Below are 14,343 nucleotides of genomic sequence, written 5' to 3' on the forward strand. Positions count from 1 at the left end.
TGACATCTGCGACACATCTGCTTTTTCACAGGAAGTGCCCACCTTAGCAAAATCAAAAGGTATCAGCCCAAGTTCCTCTGAAGAGGGCAGATCTACAGATTTTGCAGGCTCCAGGGAGTCACGATGCTGGGACATCTTCCAACATTGCTCTCACACTAATATTTGTCTTCCCAATTGCTTTAGGTTAACATACAAGTCTATCTTGTGTTTTCAAACTGTGAGTCACACTGGAAATAGTGGTGATCTGATTTACAGAGAAACATCCTTTAAAAGGAAAGTCTTATACCTGAAGCTTTGTATTTACTACCTACAGCATGACACTGAACGTGCTTGTTTCGACTTGTCTTGCTGACAAGGGATACCTGGCCTGTTGGGATGCTGAGAGAGAGGTTTGTGCCTCAGTTATGCCAGGGAGCTGGGAACACCTGCACTTCTGCATGCTCAGGTGAAGCTCTGATGTGAAATACTGGATTACTCAGAACAATTCTCATCGCTTGGACTTGGAAACTTCACAAGCAGCGCATTAATGATTTTTCTGTGCATAACATGATTTCCTTTTATAAACTGTGCATTTCTCTTCGTGTTGCACGGATTCCTTGGGGCATGAAATATCAGATGCGAATTTTCTACCTCTGCCTTATTCAGAGATTTTCTCTGTATTGTCTGCCAATGTAATGCACAATCCTAAGGACCAGTCCGTTTTACAGCAACCGACTGTTGGTGCTGTTCATCCCAGAGAGGCTGTGCGTGCTTTCAGGGCAGAGGTGGCACAGAACGGACAGACGATCCCTTGCTCTGGGTGGTGCAGGCTCTCATGGCACCAAGACAGCGCACAGGGACCCAGATACACTGCTTGCTCCTGTGCCAAGGACTTCATTTCCTTGAGCAGATGGTTCAGTTTCTTCTTGGCACCCATTACAGGTCAGCCTGATGTTTTCCTTTGCCAATGGGGAAGGACCAGAGCAGGATACACACATACCTACGCATCAGAGCCAGAGAGCAGCTGCTTGGCAGAGCCCCTTCTTGCCAGAAGGGATGGCTGAGGGAGCATGAGGAAAGCAGGATGAACACGCACCTGCAGGAGGAGTTCTACATGATTACATTTCCACGTCGCCACTCTTTCATGTAGGTTATGAACGCGAGGACAGGGCTGCCACAATGCTCCAAGGGAGGCATCAGCTGGGAGATCCCAAAGGGGATCGGCATCAAGGAGCCAGCCCACAGCACTTCGTCAGCCTCTGCTGGCCAGTCATGGCTCTGGCAGCATAAAATGCCTAGCCTACACTCACACCGAGGAGGCCGCTTTTATGGGATTTAGTAAAAACAACTTTTGCAGCATCCTGAAAGACAACCGAATGTGAAGTCTACTCACAGACAGCCCCTGCAGTCTGAGGAAAACTGAGAAATCCCCTTGTCTTACTTTTCTCCAGTCCTTTTTGTACGAGGTGCTGGTGCCCAGCTGCCAGCAGCGGCTCTGTGAGGAGAGTGTGGGGCTGCCCTGACCTGGACACAGCCGGTTCTGGCCGGTTCTGCTGACAGGAACAGCCTCAGCCCCTTGGGCCGCCACGAGGGGACAGTGAGGGCACTGTGGTAGCAGGGCCACAGCAGGGTGGAGGCAGGGAAGGAGAGGAGGAATAGGAAGAGCAAGAAGTGTTCCCAGTGCCTGAACAGATTCCACCAGATATTATCCAGAACTAAAACATTAAAACAAAACACTTATTTTTGTGAATTCTGAGAAGCTTGCTTTGAGTGACAGGTGACAGTCAGACAATCCCATCACAGCTAATAAAAGGATTTATTGTAAACATACGTATCTTACACAATTATACAGTATAATACAGATAACATAAAGGATTTAAACACTCAGCATTACAAAGAGTGGCAATATTTGTAAAGAGATCTATAACTCGTATTAAGACTCTTTACAGAGAAATACACCGTAACATTTCGGCACGCACCTGAGCAGGCGTGAGCAATTCCACCACCTCTCGTTCACCTCCAAGCCAATTCTCACAGGAACGTCTCGCTGACAGATTTTTCTCCCACCACTTTTAAAAAAAATCAAAGGATGCATTGCAAACATTTCCTACATCTGAAGGACTACAACAAATGTGTTATTTTCTATCTGCTTTTAACAGATTTTATTTTTAAAGCAAACTTTATGTATTATTAATATGGCATCTCCTAGGAGAATAACCTGTGGTTGCTAGGAAATGTTATCAGTAGATCTCCACCACAAGAACACCATTAGAAACAACAGGCACCCACCTGCCTGCTTCAGGACTCCAATTCAGAAAAACTGTTCCTCATGGAAAAGCAGAACAGAATCACAGAATGGCTGAGGTTGGAAGGGACCTCTGGAGATCACCCAGTCCAACCCCCCTGCCAAGCAGGATCACCTAGAGCACATCGCACTGGATGGCATCCAGGTGGGTTTTGATTATCTCCAGAGAAGGAGACTCCACAACCTGGCCACAGGCAAGGAAGCCGCAGCTTGCAAACGGATGCCCAAATACAAGCTCCTGCATTCTGAAAAACTGCTCTGGGCACACTGAAATCCCAGAAACTAAGCCCACAAAAAGACGGGGGCTGAAAACGTGTATCATCGCAGAAGATCCTAGCAGAACTGAGTTTGCCCAAAAGGCTGTTCCCACACAACCTGCAGGCTGTCATAGCGATAGTGACAGATAACTCAGAAATGGCCTCTTTTGTAAAAGCTGCATACAGGGGGGCCTGAACGCAACATGTACTTTGAGCTTGCAACAGCCTACAGACACAGTGTGGGGTCAGCAGCTCCCCAGTTACCTGGATTCCTCCCTGCTGAACTGGGACATAATCAATGCTCAACTCCTCCATGCTGACCTCCACCAGAAAACTAGTGTCAGGGCTAAGCTGTGCACTTTTCCTGTGCAGGCAGTCCTGCCCCAGGCTCACTGGAAAAAGCCAGGATTATCTTTTGAATCCAGAGTATCTGAAATGCCCTGCATAGGGAGCATCTAAATCCTTCTCTGAATGTTCTTTGGATTTCATCCATCAGTCTCATTTCACAGATTCAAGGACCAGGTTCTGCCACTTGTATTCAAGCTAACTGCAACACCCCATCAGCTCTCATGAACTAAGAGGGGCTTATCTGCAGACCCTGGTTTTATTCCAGATGGAGAAGAAAGGCAGTATCTCATCTAAGGTACGCAGTACCTTCTGCAGATCAAGAATTGCATTTAACTTAAGTCAGCTCTCCTTGAAGCTTTTAATCATCCTCTACGTGAACCATCTTCCACTGTTCCTGCACACAGCTAGAGTTATCATCACCTGTCTTCTAGCCCAAAAAAAAAGCACCAAAAGATGACATTTTGAAGATTTCTGTTCCTATCCCAGACCAGGAAAGATAACTGCAGTTTAATGTTTATAAAAGGCTTTGTATTGCCAAAGCACGGCACCAACAAGAGTGAGAGGCCTCAGTACACCCCTGTGAGGTAGGTATCCTGCTCCCCATACTCAGAGATGGGGAAACTGAGGCACAGAGTGATTAAATCGAAGGCCATGCAGATCAGTGACCCAGCTGAGATGAGCACAATGGAGGCTCTGGCTATTTGACCCATGCTCCACCTGCCTGACAGCACTGCCTCACATGCCTGAAAGCATGAAAGTCCAACAGGGGTCCCATCCGACTTTGCCATGGCTCATTCACACCACTCGCAAGCACCCATGGGGCAGGACTGAGGGGTAGTAGAGGGGGTGGTGGTCAGGGTCTTGTTATGGAAGCCTTCTTCAGAAAGGTGTTGATAGCCAGACTGCAGACATTTCTCCTACACCATCAATGTTCCCAAGACAGGTAAGTGCTGGGGTTAGTGGCAGAATTTCCTCCCGTAGTCAGGATATCAGAGGAGGTCACCACAAGCAACAAACCTCTCTGTTTTTTGATCCTATCAGGCCTCTGTGTGTTCAGCAGAACTTTAGCTGAAGTGGCACTTCCGAATCCAAAGTGATCATTAAGAGAACGCTGTTAAAACACTAAGACTTGTACAACAGAGCTGGTCACTGGCCTTCCAGTGTAACACTCCAAAACTTCTGGCAGCCTAGAGAGGCACTTGTTGGGCAAACACAGGATTTCAGCCAGTCCAAGCCCACAGACACTGAATACTGTCCATGTTCTTCTCTTTACTTGTGCTGATGTAGCCAGACAACTCCTACAAAGCCTGACCACGGTTTACTCATCTTGACTGAGCATACACCAGTCTACCCATTCTGTGGTGACTGAGAAAAGTGAGATCTGACCTCCTCTAAAGAGGTGTCAGTAATTTGGTTAGGTTGCACTTAACTGAGTAAGCAAACAAGCCTCCCTAGCTGTGTTCTCAGCCACATACATGACAATCAAACAGGACTGGCAGAATTTGGTGCAGCCATCAGCCTTCTGCTCTCCTGCACCCAAACCTAACCAACTAATCAACCCATCTACTCAAACAACCCACCTTTAAAAACTGAATTTGAATTTTCTCATATTCTGAGTGCCAAAGCAACTGTTCTGCCCACTGCATGGGAAACCAAATGGTACGTAGACTGCATCAGAAAGCTTAATTTCTTTTCTAGGAAAATGTTCAATCTCATCAATACAGCTGCCATCACGGGACCAGGACAGTGGAGCCTCTCATAGCTAGCAACTTGACACAAACTGACAATGTTTGTTCAGCCACTGAACATACACTTACCAAGTAAACACTGACATTTAACAACTTGATTTGGAACAGAGCATCATTTTGTTGCATTAAGGTGCATCTTTAATTGGAGGTAACAATCTAGTAGCCCAATGTTATAAATGTATGTAATAGTGTCCTACAGAAATACTGGATTTGTCATCCCAGCTTCAGTCATATATCCACCTTTCCCGTAGCATCTTCTCTGCTCTATTTCATTGTTCCTCATTTAGTATCTTCATATGCTTGTTTGTGAGGAAGTCAAGAAAGGGAATGTTACAGATGGCTTTGTGAATATTCATCACTGTGATCTCTCTTGGAGTCCTGCAGGGAATACATCAGAGTGTTTTTATAACACAGAAAAAGACATGCCCATAAAGAAGCAAGTCATTCAATTTACTAACAGGGAGAAAAAATAATAAAAATGAAAAACAGGATAAAAGAGCATGTGGTTAGAGCAACACACACACCAAAAAAAACACCATTAAAACATCACAGCACAAAAGAACCACTCAAATGACTAGGGGAAACATCTTGGGTGCTGGCACAGTAAAACAAAGTGCTGAAGTATTGATTCTTGAGCTTCTGTAGCACAAACTCTGTGTGCACAGTTACATTATAGATACTATATTTATATAGTGCATCTAGGTAATATTTAAACTGTCCATTTTCTCATAGTCATGCTTTTTTCAATTTCATGTTGCCAAACACAAATCAAATGTGGTCCCATGGTTACCATTAAAATCACTCAGTATCTGAGCCAGAAGAGTGTATCAGTGAAATACAGAATATTGAGGTTGCTGAAGTAAGTTGTCACAGGTAAGTTGTCTACATGGTGACCTGAACTGGATGAGAGAAGGTCCTTCCAACACAGCTCTGCTAAAATAAGTTATTTGCCTCTGAGTATGGCAATACCAGCAGTCCTGCCTCAGTTTTTAATGTCTGTGTTTCCACTAATTTGCCACTATGGAGCTAGGAGATGGCTAACCCCTGTAGTTCATGCACACACACTACCCCATATCATCTGGAAATCCCTTGCTCACATGGTCTGAACCACACAAAATCTGACAGAATTCCTCAAGTACTTCAGCCCTTAGTGCTGGCATAAGTAGTTCAAATGCTGTACCTGTTGTGAGGAGCTGTCTGGTACGCCACTGCCAGGGCTTGCCGTAGGATATCACTCATAAGCTGTTCAGTGGCCTGTGACAAAAGGCGACATTGGGTGACAGCATTATAAAAAGAGGAAAGCAGCGTGCTATTCGCTAGATTATCAGTGTAACCAAGCATCTGAAAATCTGACTCACTTCAGTCCTGTATTAAATTAGCAGGGGGCAGGCAGTTCAAGATGCACAAGTGACTTTTATTACAATCATAGAATATCCCAAGTTGGAAGGGACCCGTAAGGATCATCAAGTCCAACTCCTAGGTGATAAAGCCCAGTGATAAAAACTGAGCATATATTTAACAGAAAGAGGCCTATGGATACACACAGCTCATGACTACAACTGCCCAGTCTGGTTTCTCTCTGGACCCGCAGAGCACACGTGTGCTGCAGGATGGATGGATGGATGCAACGTGCATCCATCTGCACGTCGCAGGTGCATTTCCAAGAGCATTTTAGGGCCCAGCCTCACATGCTAGAGCTTGTTTGTAAGTGGCAGATGCCAGACGTTCTCCTGGTACTTGGTATATGCTTGTTAGCCTGGGCCCACCAGGTTTGCATTAAGACACTTACACAAAAACTTCCTATCCTAGACAGCAGATGCACAGCAGCTGTATGCCCTACATGCTGGTTTAATCAAGGTTCAATTAAAAGTCAGTTAGGGCTCTCGGCTTTCTGAGGCTATATCAAGACTACAGCAGAAGTTTCTGGGATTTTTTACTCAGGAAAGCTGGTAATACTCAACAATTATACTGGAGCAATCTGATGATTATAATCTATCTAGAATCAGATATATCTATATCAGACTTCAACTATAGTAAGTGACAGTACAGGAGAAGTGTGCACGCAAGTATATATATAACCTGGAATCAATTAACTTTATAAAAGTGATCTACAGCAGACTATATAACCTGTAAAAAAAAAAAAAAACTGTTGTATAAACAACCTAAAAAATCATCTTTGGCTTGAAATACAACAGAGCACTGCTAAAAATAATCTGTATTAGCCTTCAGTCCAAACTTGAGAACTCCAATTCCATGCTGTTCAAAGCTTTAGTAAGGAAGATTCTCTGCTTTTACAAAACTGAATGACAGATGAATGATTTCTTACACAACAGAGAATTGCTACTGACTTCAGGAATTCAGCAGTCTCCCAGTAGAGACAACTCAGGCAAAAAGCAACTCAATGGTATTTACGGAAAAACAGTTAATCCTCCCATAAAATAATCAAGTCTTATTGACCTTTAGCAGATTTTCCCCCTACAGTTCTAAAAGGTAGGGCAAACAAGATGGTAATTTCAAAGTTAAAGAGGAGCCAGTATCTTACTGGAAGTCAGGACGTGCAAATCAGCATCCTGTGTTCAAGCCAACAGATGATTAAGAAGCTGGAAACACACACACAGAAATACACAACTCTCTTCATCCAGCTATATATCCTTCTATACACATACATTATATTGACATCAGAATCTGCATCTCCTGATTTCATAAATGCATGTTACTATGGATAATCCATCTTTTTGTTTTTCCCCTACCTTACTGGGTTAATACATTTGCAGAAAATTTCTTATTGTAAAGTGATTTCTTACCTTTAAAATCATATCTTCTATTACTGATGCATAAACATTCTTTTGTACCTCAGCAGGCTGAAAAGAAATCCCTATCTATAAAATACAAGAGGAAAAAGAACTAGTACATCAAGTAATACAACCCACGTTTTGCTACAGATGAGATGGCAATGGTATAATAGAAACAATCTATTATAAAGGGTATTTAAAAAACAAGCAAGCAGGCTCTGCAGAATTTTCAGGCAGTATAATCTCACGCCTCATTTAAAAGAATTCTGGAGAAAATGAAGCTTGAACATTACAGTAGCCTGCAGAAATGCCTCTCAAACAAAAAAAAGAAGCAGATTTTCATTTTTGTTGCAGGGAGTCCGCAAAAAAAAAAAAGTTGTATTAGGTATTTTGGGTTACAAATAGAAGTTCCATTTTAAAACTGAACATACATTCAGTCCACGTATTCATAATCTTCCCTGCACCTATGACAACTGAAACAGCTTTAAACTACTTCTGGCACAAAAGTTCTGCATCAAAAGAATTTCATCCTCCAGTTCCACTCCCATCACACCTGTGCCCTTGTCACACATGTAGGAAGAGACTGGATATACTGCAAACCAAAATTTCATCCCTTGATATCAACATCTGAGGCAGAGACAGATATGCTGCTTCTTTCCCTCAACTGCTGCTTCTGTCTCTCAGTGGACAGCACCTTTTCCTACAACCTGAGTAAGCCTCCTCCTCTCTTTCCTTCCTGCTGCTGTGAGGGAAGACCACTCTCTCCCTTTCTTTTGCCTTAATTTGAGTTGGCGGGTGCAGGGGAATGACCAAAAAGCAGAGAAGTTTGCTGTGGTCTTCACTTTACTGCATCCCCCTTTCCAGGAGCAGCATCAGTCCAGGCAACAAGCCCAGACCTTTCACAAGATAGGACAGGAGGCATTCCATGCCACTGCTTCTTTTCCCTTACTTCCCCTTGCTTCTGGACTTCCAGACCAATTTTTCTGGTGCTAAGCTTGGCAATGCAGCTTCTCTGAAATGATCTCCCAGCAGCTGGCATGCTTCACTTCTGCCAGCACTGGCCAGCTGAGCATCATGAACCAGAAGGTCAGATTTATCCAGGCCACTTATAAAAACCTTAATAAAGCATCCAGAGGCCCATACAGATGAAAGAAAGGCAACTAAATGAATGTAAGGGCACAACTGAGCAGCAATTCATACTAGCTTTATGATTCACTTATTACCTTCTCTGCTGTGTCCCTCACAAATTCTGATGCAGGCAAGGAAGACAAATAGAACTTCATCTCCTCTTGCTTCTCCTCCTGTTCTTTTTTAATGTTTATTTTTAATGGCTCACTGAAGTTGAGAACATCTACTTCCTCTTCATGTTCTGGTTCTCGTTTCAGAAATTGCTGTAGCTCCTCTAATTTTCGGCACAGATCCTCACCACTGCTATAAGATGACGGGCATTCTGAAAAAGAAGCAATCAATTAAACAAATTATAGATTATGGAAAGCTGCTTACAAACAGATGCATACCCAAAATATGGCAAGAAATTGAGGTAATTGGAAGTTATTTTTGTAGTTCCTACCAAACATATGGAGGAGCAGAAACACTAAGTCACTGAGAGACTTCTAATTATGTCTTCATTACACTCAGTGCTCTCTCATCTGCCCCTACACCAATCAAGAAGGCTGTACTCCAAACAAAACCAGGCTCCTAAACATTCTTACAGAAGTTTTTTGACAACTGGCTAGGCAGTCTGATGCTCTTCAACTTGCTTGGAGATGGAGTTTTACTATGTAGGCACCACTTAACAATAAATCACACCTTTTACGTTGTGATGAGTATTATCAAGTTGTTTTTTTGTTTGTTTTATTTTTAAGAAAAATCAGAAGACAGATTCCCAATGGAATTACAAAAGCGTAACCTCTTCTCTGCACGATCAGCAAGAACCAGAAAAACCTCTTATGAAAAGCTAAGCAGTAAACAGATTGTTTTCTTCAAAGATAAACACAAACCTAGTTATTTAGACAAAAAGATTAAAAAGGTAGATATATGCTTCCTTCAACAATTGCAGTGCAGGACCAGGCTTAGCAAAGACTAATCACACACTTCCGTGAAATACAAGGACTTCAAGTACAATCAGGACAGAATAACATTCAGTTTTGGGAAAGGGATTATCTGAAGGTGAAACAAGGGAGCTTCACTAAACAGAACGGATGAAACTGAAGATGAATGTTTAATATATTCTCCAATGGGCTGTGCAGATCCCAGAGCTAAGCCTAGTGGACTAATGCAGAAGCTATATTACCACCACATGAAGTTTCACATACGCCAATTCACTTCACTTCTGGAGGTAAGTTAACCCCCAGTGTGCTCCACATTGCTGTTGCCAGACAATCTTTTGCACCTGAAGCTCATTCACACTGTTTGCACAGTAAGTCTTTGAACAGAGGCTAAGCTTACCCAATAATGAGTTTCTGTACCCACTTATAAATGATTGCACTGCAGATCTGGAATCATCTCTCATAACAAATACCTACACTGGGCCTCCAGGGGCCCCAAAGCACAACGAAACCCAGAAGAGGCCCCACAGAGCATCAGTATTTGTAGACATGAGAGACAGCTTCACTTGTATGCTTGCTCTTAGGGTCTCCAATATCTGTTATTCCTGAGTGAATTAAGTAAAAAAAACCAAAACAACCCTCTCCTAAAGAGGCAGCACATGGGTAAGCATACCCTTTCTTGAGCCAATTTAACCAACAGTGCCTTTGGATAAAAGGAATTTTCTGTCCCTGCTTGCTCACCTGGCTCGCTGTCTATCTGTGTCAGCACATCTTCAATCGAGTCTTCATCATTTCGCAGGGTCTCAGGGTCAGGTGGAGTGTAGCCATGGCATCGACACCACTGCACCACATGCTTTGTTTTCAGGGGCGTAATGTTGTGAAACCTGGGGTGCTTCTCTATGATTTCTTGAAGGATCTTCTTCACTGTCATTGCTCGTTGCCACTGTGACAAACCAAAGAGAAAAAGCTCATCACATTGGCTGAAGTGTTTAAAGCTAGATATGACCCAGAACAACAATGCGGGTTGCAAGGAAAACAAAAAAAATATGATTTTCTCAGAAGTCAGAATGACAAGGAAAAAAAAAAAAAACAAATGTGGGAGATGGTCCTAATCCTGTTATCTTTGGCAGTTCTGGGCAGGTCATTTAAACTCTTTCTCATCCAACCAAATCCTCAAGAAAGAGCAATATACAGGAACCCAGGCACACTTGCCTTGACTTGAACTGTTTCCTCTTCCAAATAACATCTTAAGATGGCATAATGCAAACAATCCAGTACAGCAAAAGATGCTTCTTAAAGTTTTGGCTAAACTCTTTTTTCACTTATGTTGGTGACAGCAGATCTAATCAGTTTTACAATCTTCCTTGTAAAAGTCCATGGCAAGATGATAAAATTGTTAAGAAACACAAGGAAATATAACAACCAGAATACAAAAAGATCCAGATTAACTGAAATATTTATCTCTGGTGAACACACAAGCTATGACATAGTATTTCAGTACTAGTACTCTCAATGCTCTTCCTACAAGAAAACAGCCACAATCCCACAAAAACATGGACAAAGTATATTGCAGAAAATTCACAAGACCATACAATGCCACAGAGGAATGATGAGAACCAAGTGTTAACAGGACAGTTTGCAAAAATTCTGAATTTTAAAATGTTCCAGAAGCGTCTTACTTTGATTCAACTGAAAAGTGACCTTCAGAGTCCCTTCTGAGAAAGGCTCCAAACAATAAACTGGATCATTAGCTGAGCAGAAATTAGTGTGTCTCGTGGTAAGGAATGCTTCCATTTAAAATACAACAGACTGCTTCAGAAAACAAGAACAACCAACAAGGCAGGTTCTGTAATTAAGAAACCTCTCTCATGTCCCTAATGACTGCTTATAAAACAAAGGAGAAGAAGATTACCTCAGCTGCCCTCCTCTTCCCAATATTCCAACTGTAATACTGGTCCACTGAACTGGCACAAAAAGAGCTTGCGTCTTCACCTAGAAAACACAAAGACAAAAACAGTATTGAATTTTAGTAGGTGAAATAAAATACATCCTGCTTACAATGTTCTCTAGTGAGGAGGAAGGAGGAAATGTGTTTCTGCTTTTAGGTTCAAGGGCCATACAGATGTTGTGCTCACTCACTCTGAGAACACCACAGAGGTGTGCAGCACCTAATGTTCTTTGGATGCCAAAACAGCATCATTCTTGGTCACGATACCCAGACATCTGTGGCTATAGGCTGCTTTAAGTTTTCTCTCCCACCCCTGAACTGTAATGATGTAGACCTCTCAGTCTGTCTTATTGGTCAAACTCTCTTCCTTTGGAAGACAGATAGACAAACAGATAGATAGACAGATATAAAAACAAAATACATTCCAATATTGAGCTGTTATCATATTTGCAAGTATTTCTGAAACCCAGGCATTAAAAAAATAGCACATCTACTACGGAGAAAACCAGGGAAAATGAGGACCTACTTGCAACCATTATGTGAGGAAATACAATCTATTTGTAATTGAAGAAGTTAACTGCTTACAGCATACTTGGCTTTATTGGAAGAACCTAATTCTAAATGTGTTTATAATAACCCATGGAGTAAACTCTCTAGGAGAATGGCTTCATTTCGTTCCGTTTTTCATTAATTTTTCAGCTACGGAGTATGCGAGGCATTCTGCTGATACATTGAAAATAGAGAGCAAAGCCTTTTCATGCACTGCTTACTTTTTTCAGCAATTAATGGAACCTTCTTCACTATTGCTGTTAAGAGCTGCTGGATGTTCTCCAAATATTCTATGCTGCAAAGGATAAAGAGAATCACAATAAAGAATACTGTTGGAAGTAATAAATCAGACGCAAAAAGTTTCAAAATCACTACACGGTTTAATGCCCCTAGATCCAAAGCATTATAGCAGTAATAGTGTGAGGATAAACTGTTATGCCCCAGTTTGGAGAAGGTATTTCAAGCAGCCCTTCCTCTTGCTGAAGCATGCACACATGAAGCTGCATTTGTCAATCCGAACAAACTGAAGACTGAAGGTTTTTTTGAGGGGTAAGAAGCACCTATTAGTGCAGGCTGTCCCAGTGGGAACATGGGATACTGCACGGGAAGCTTTATACTCCCTGCTGCTGCTCATCAGCTGGCTCTCTTAAAATTCTGTAAGGAGGAGAGGTTCCTGTTATAGACAAAGGTTGCACTCAGTGGCTCATTTGATGCCAGCACTTTTGCTTTAACATTAAAACTTGTGCTAATGGGAGTTTAGGTAAATCTCACTTAACCAGTCGTACTGTATTTAACTGATGGAAAGTACACTCCTGGCCATCTGTTTCATACAGCTGCAACGAAGACAATTTCCATTGTGTAGTGACTTGATATTTATTCCTGTCTGCTACACATACCTTCCATCAGGATAATGTTTACAGGGATGTATCAAGACAACGCTTTTCAAAACATGGAGACGGGGAAATATGCCAGTGAAGAATCAAGAGCAGAAGGACATCCTACGCATTACAGGAAATTTCCAGAGAAAAACTAAAAAATTGCAAACTGAGTTCTGGTGAAATACCTCTGAAAAGTACTTCCAAGAACATCACAAATAAGGCACTGGATTTCACAGAGTCCAGTGAACTAATGCTCCAATGATATTTATCATCTAATTCCAATTCTGAACTGAGAAGCCGTCATATTAAGTAATTACAGAAGTATATGATCTTATGAAGACTAGAGAGGCGAGAAGAGAGACAGTTCAACTTATTTCAGATGCTCCCTTTTAAACCTGAATTTCACTGTGTACAGTTTGGCCTCATTAAAAAAACATAGTGGCAATGGGAATTATCCAAGTGTTGGATGATAAAGATATCTTAGCAGCTTGAGATTTTAGCAAACCCCAAAACAACTACAAATATTTATTCCCCCACCCGCCTTTCCAGGAGCCCTGAATACAAATCCATTAGGGAAGACTTGCAACACTGCCTGAAACAAATGCCATCCAACAGGATTAGTACTGATACAATGGTGTATGTAACAGAAGATTTTACATTGTATTTCTGAGTCAAACTTTTAACAATGTTGCATGCATCCCTAGAGTCTCCTCCAACTCCCCTGGAGTTTCAAAGACCCGAAATCCTTACAAAGAAATGAACAATTACTTGATAACGTAATTCCCAAGTTCTGAACTCTCTTCTGTTTTTACTGCTGCTTGACCTTCTTGAGTACCCACAGAGCTGCAGTTTTGTCCCGTTGAATCAGGCTCCATCTTAACTTCAAAGAAACAGAACACGTTTCAAAAGAAAGAGCACCCATCAGCTTAATTATATGTCTTGAGTAAGACTCCAATAAGACTAAGTGTCTTACATATTAAATAACATCACTGAATTTGTTGTTTGCATTTTCTTTTAAACATGAACAAACCTGACCTTGTGAAGAACATAAGCTTCATCTATACTGCATGAAAGCCACAATAACATGACCAGCTCCCCCTCCAAATCTCAACATGATGATATCTATCCCTTTTAGAAAATATGTATGCACACCATCAATTGCCAATGTTTTGCATATGACTGCATGATCTAAACTGAACTGCTTAAAAATGTGTGCTGGCCTTTTTTTTAAGCAAAGAGCTGGACAGAAAGCTAATAACAATTTTAGCTACTAGTGGGATTTCAAATTGTCACCAGTGAGCTCTCACATCTAGGACAGAACTCTGCCAAGGCACGAGCAGGAGATGTTCCACACCCAGAACATCCAGGCAGTCTGGTCATTCAGCTGGCAGGGGAAAGACACAGCAATTCTGCAAGAATTGGACTTTCAGTTACTATTTTGAGGACAGCAGTGACTGTGATTACATACATGCTGCTCTGTGCTTTTCTGCA

The 14,343-nt window shown here is 42.0% G+C and overlaps 1 protein-coding gene across 4 annotated transcripts in view; it reads right to left on the minus strand.

The window, feature by feature from the left end:
* Positions 1 to 1,776: 1,776 nt before the first annotated feature.
* YEATS2 (YEATS domain containing 2) overlaps positions 1,777 to 14,343 on the minus strand; it is a 49,684-nt gene continuing 37,117 nt past the window's right edge. For all 4 annotated transcript variants that reach the window (XM_080604840.1, XM_080604842.1, XM_080604841.1 and 1 more), the window contains 8 exons: positions 13,621 to 13,732; positions 12,196 to 12,269; positions 11,390 to 11,469; positions 10,219 to 10,420; positions 8,653 to 8,879; positions 7,442 to 7,516; positions 5,818 to 5,891; positions 1,777 to 5,015 (listed from right to left, as the gene is read on the minus strand). In XM_080604840.1, the coding sequence (XP_080460966.1) occupies positions 4,907 to 5,015; positions 5,818 to 5,891; positions 7,442 to 7,516; positions 8,653 to 8,879; positions 10,219 to 10,420; positions 11,390 to 11,469; positions 12,196 to 12,269; positions 13,621 to 13,732 (953 nt within the window). In that variant the 3' untranslated portion in view covers positions 1,777 to 4,906. The remainder of the gene's footprint in view (positions 5,016 to 5,817; positions 5,892 to 7,441; positions 7,517 to 8,652; positions 8,880 to 10,218; positions 10,421 to 11,389; positions 11,470 to 12,195; positions 12,270 to 13,620; positions 13,733 to 14,343) is intronic.

Source organism: Anser brachyrhynchus, assembly GCF_964034855.1.
Source record: "Anser brachyrhynchus genome assembly, chromosome: 9".
Classification (NCBI taxonomy): domain Eukaryota; kingdom Metazoa; phylum Chordata; class Aves; order Anseriformes; family Anatidae; genus Anser; species Anser brachyrhynchus.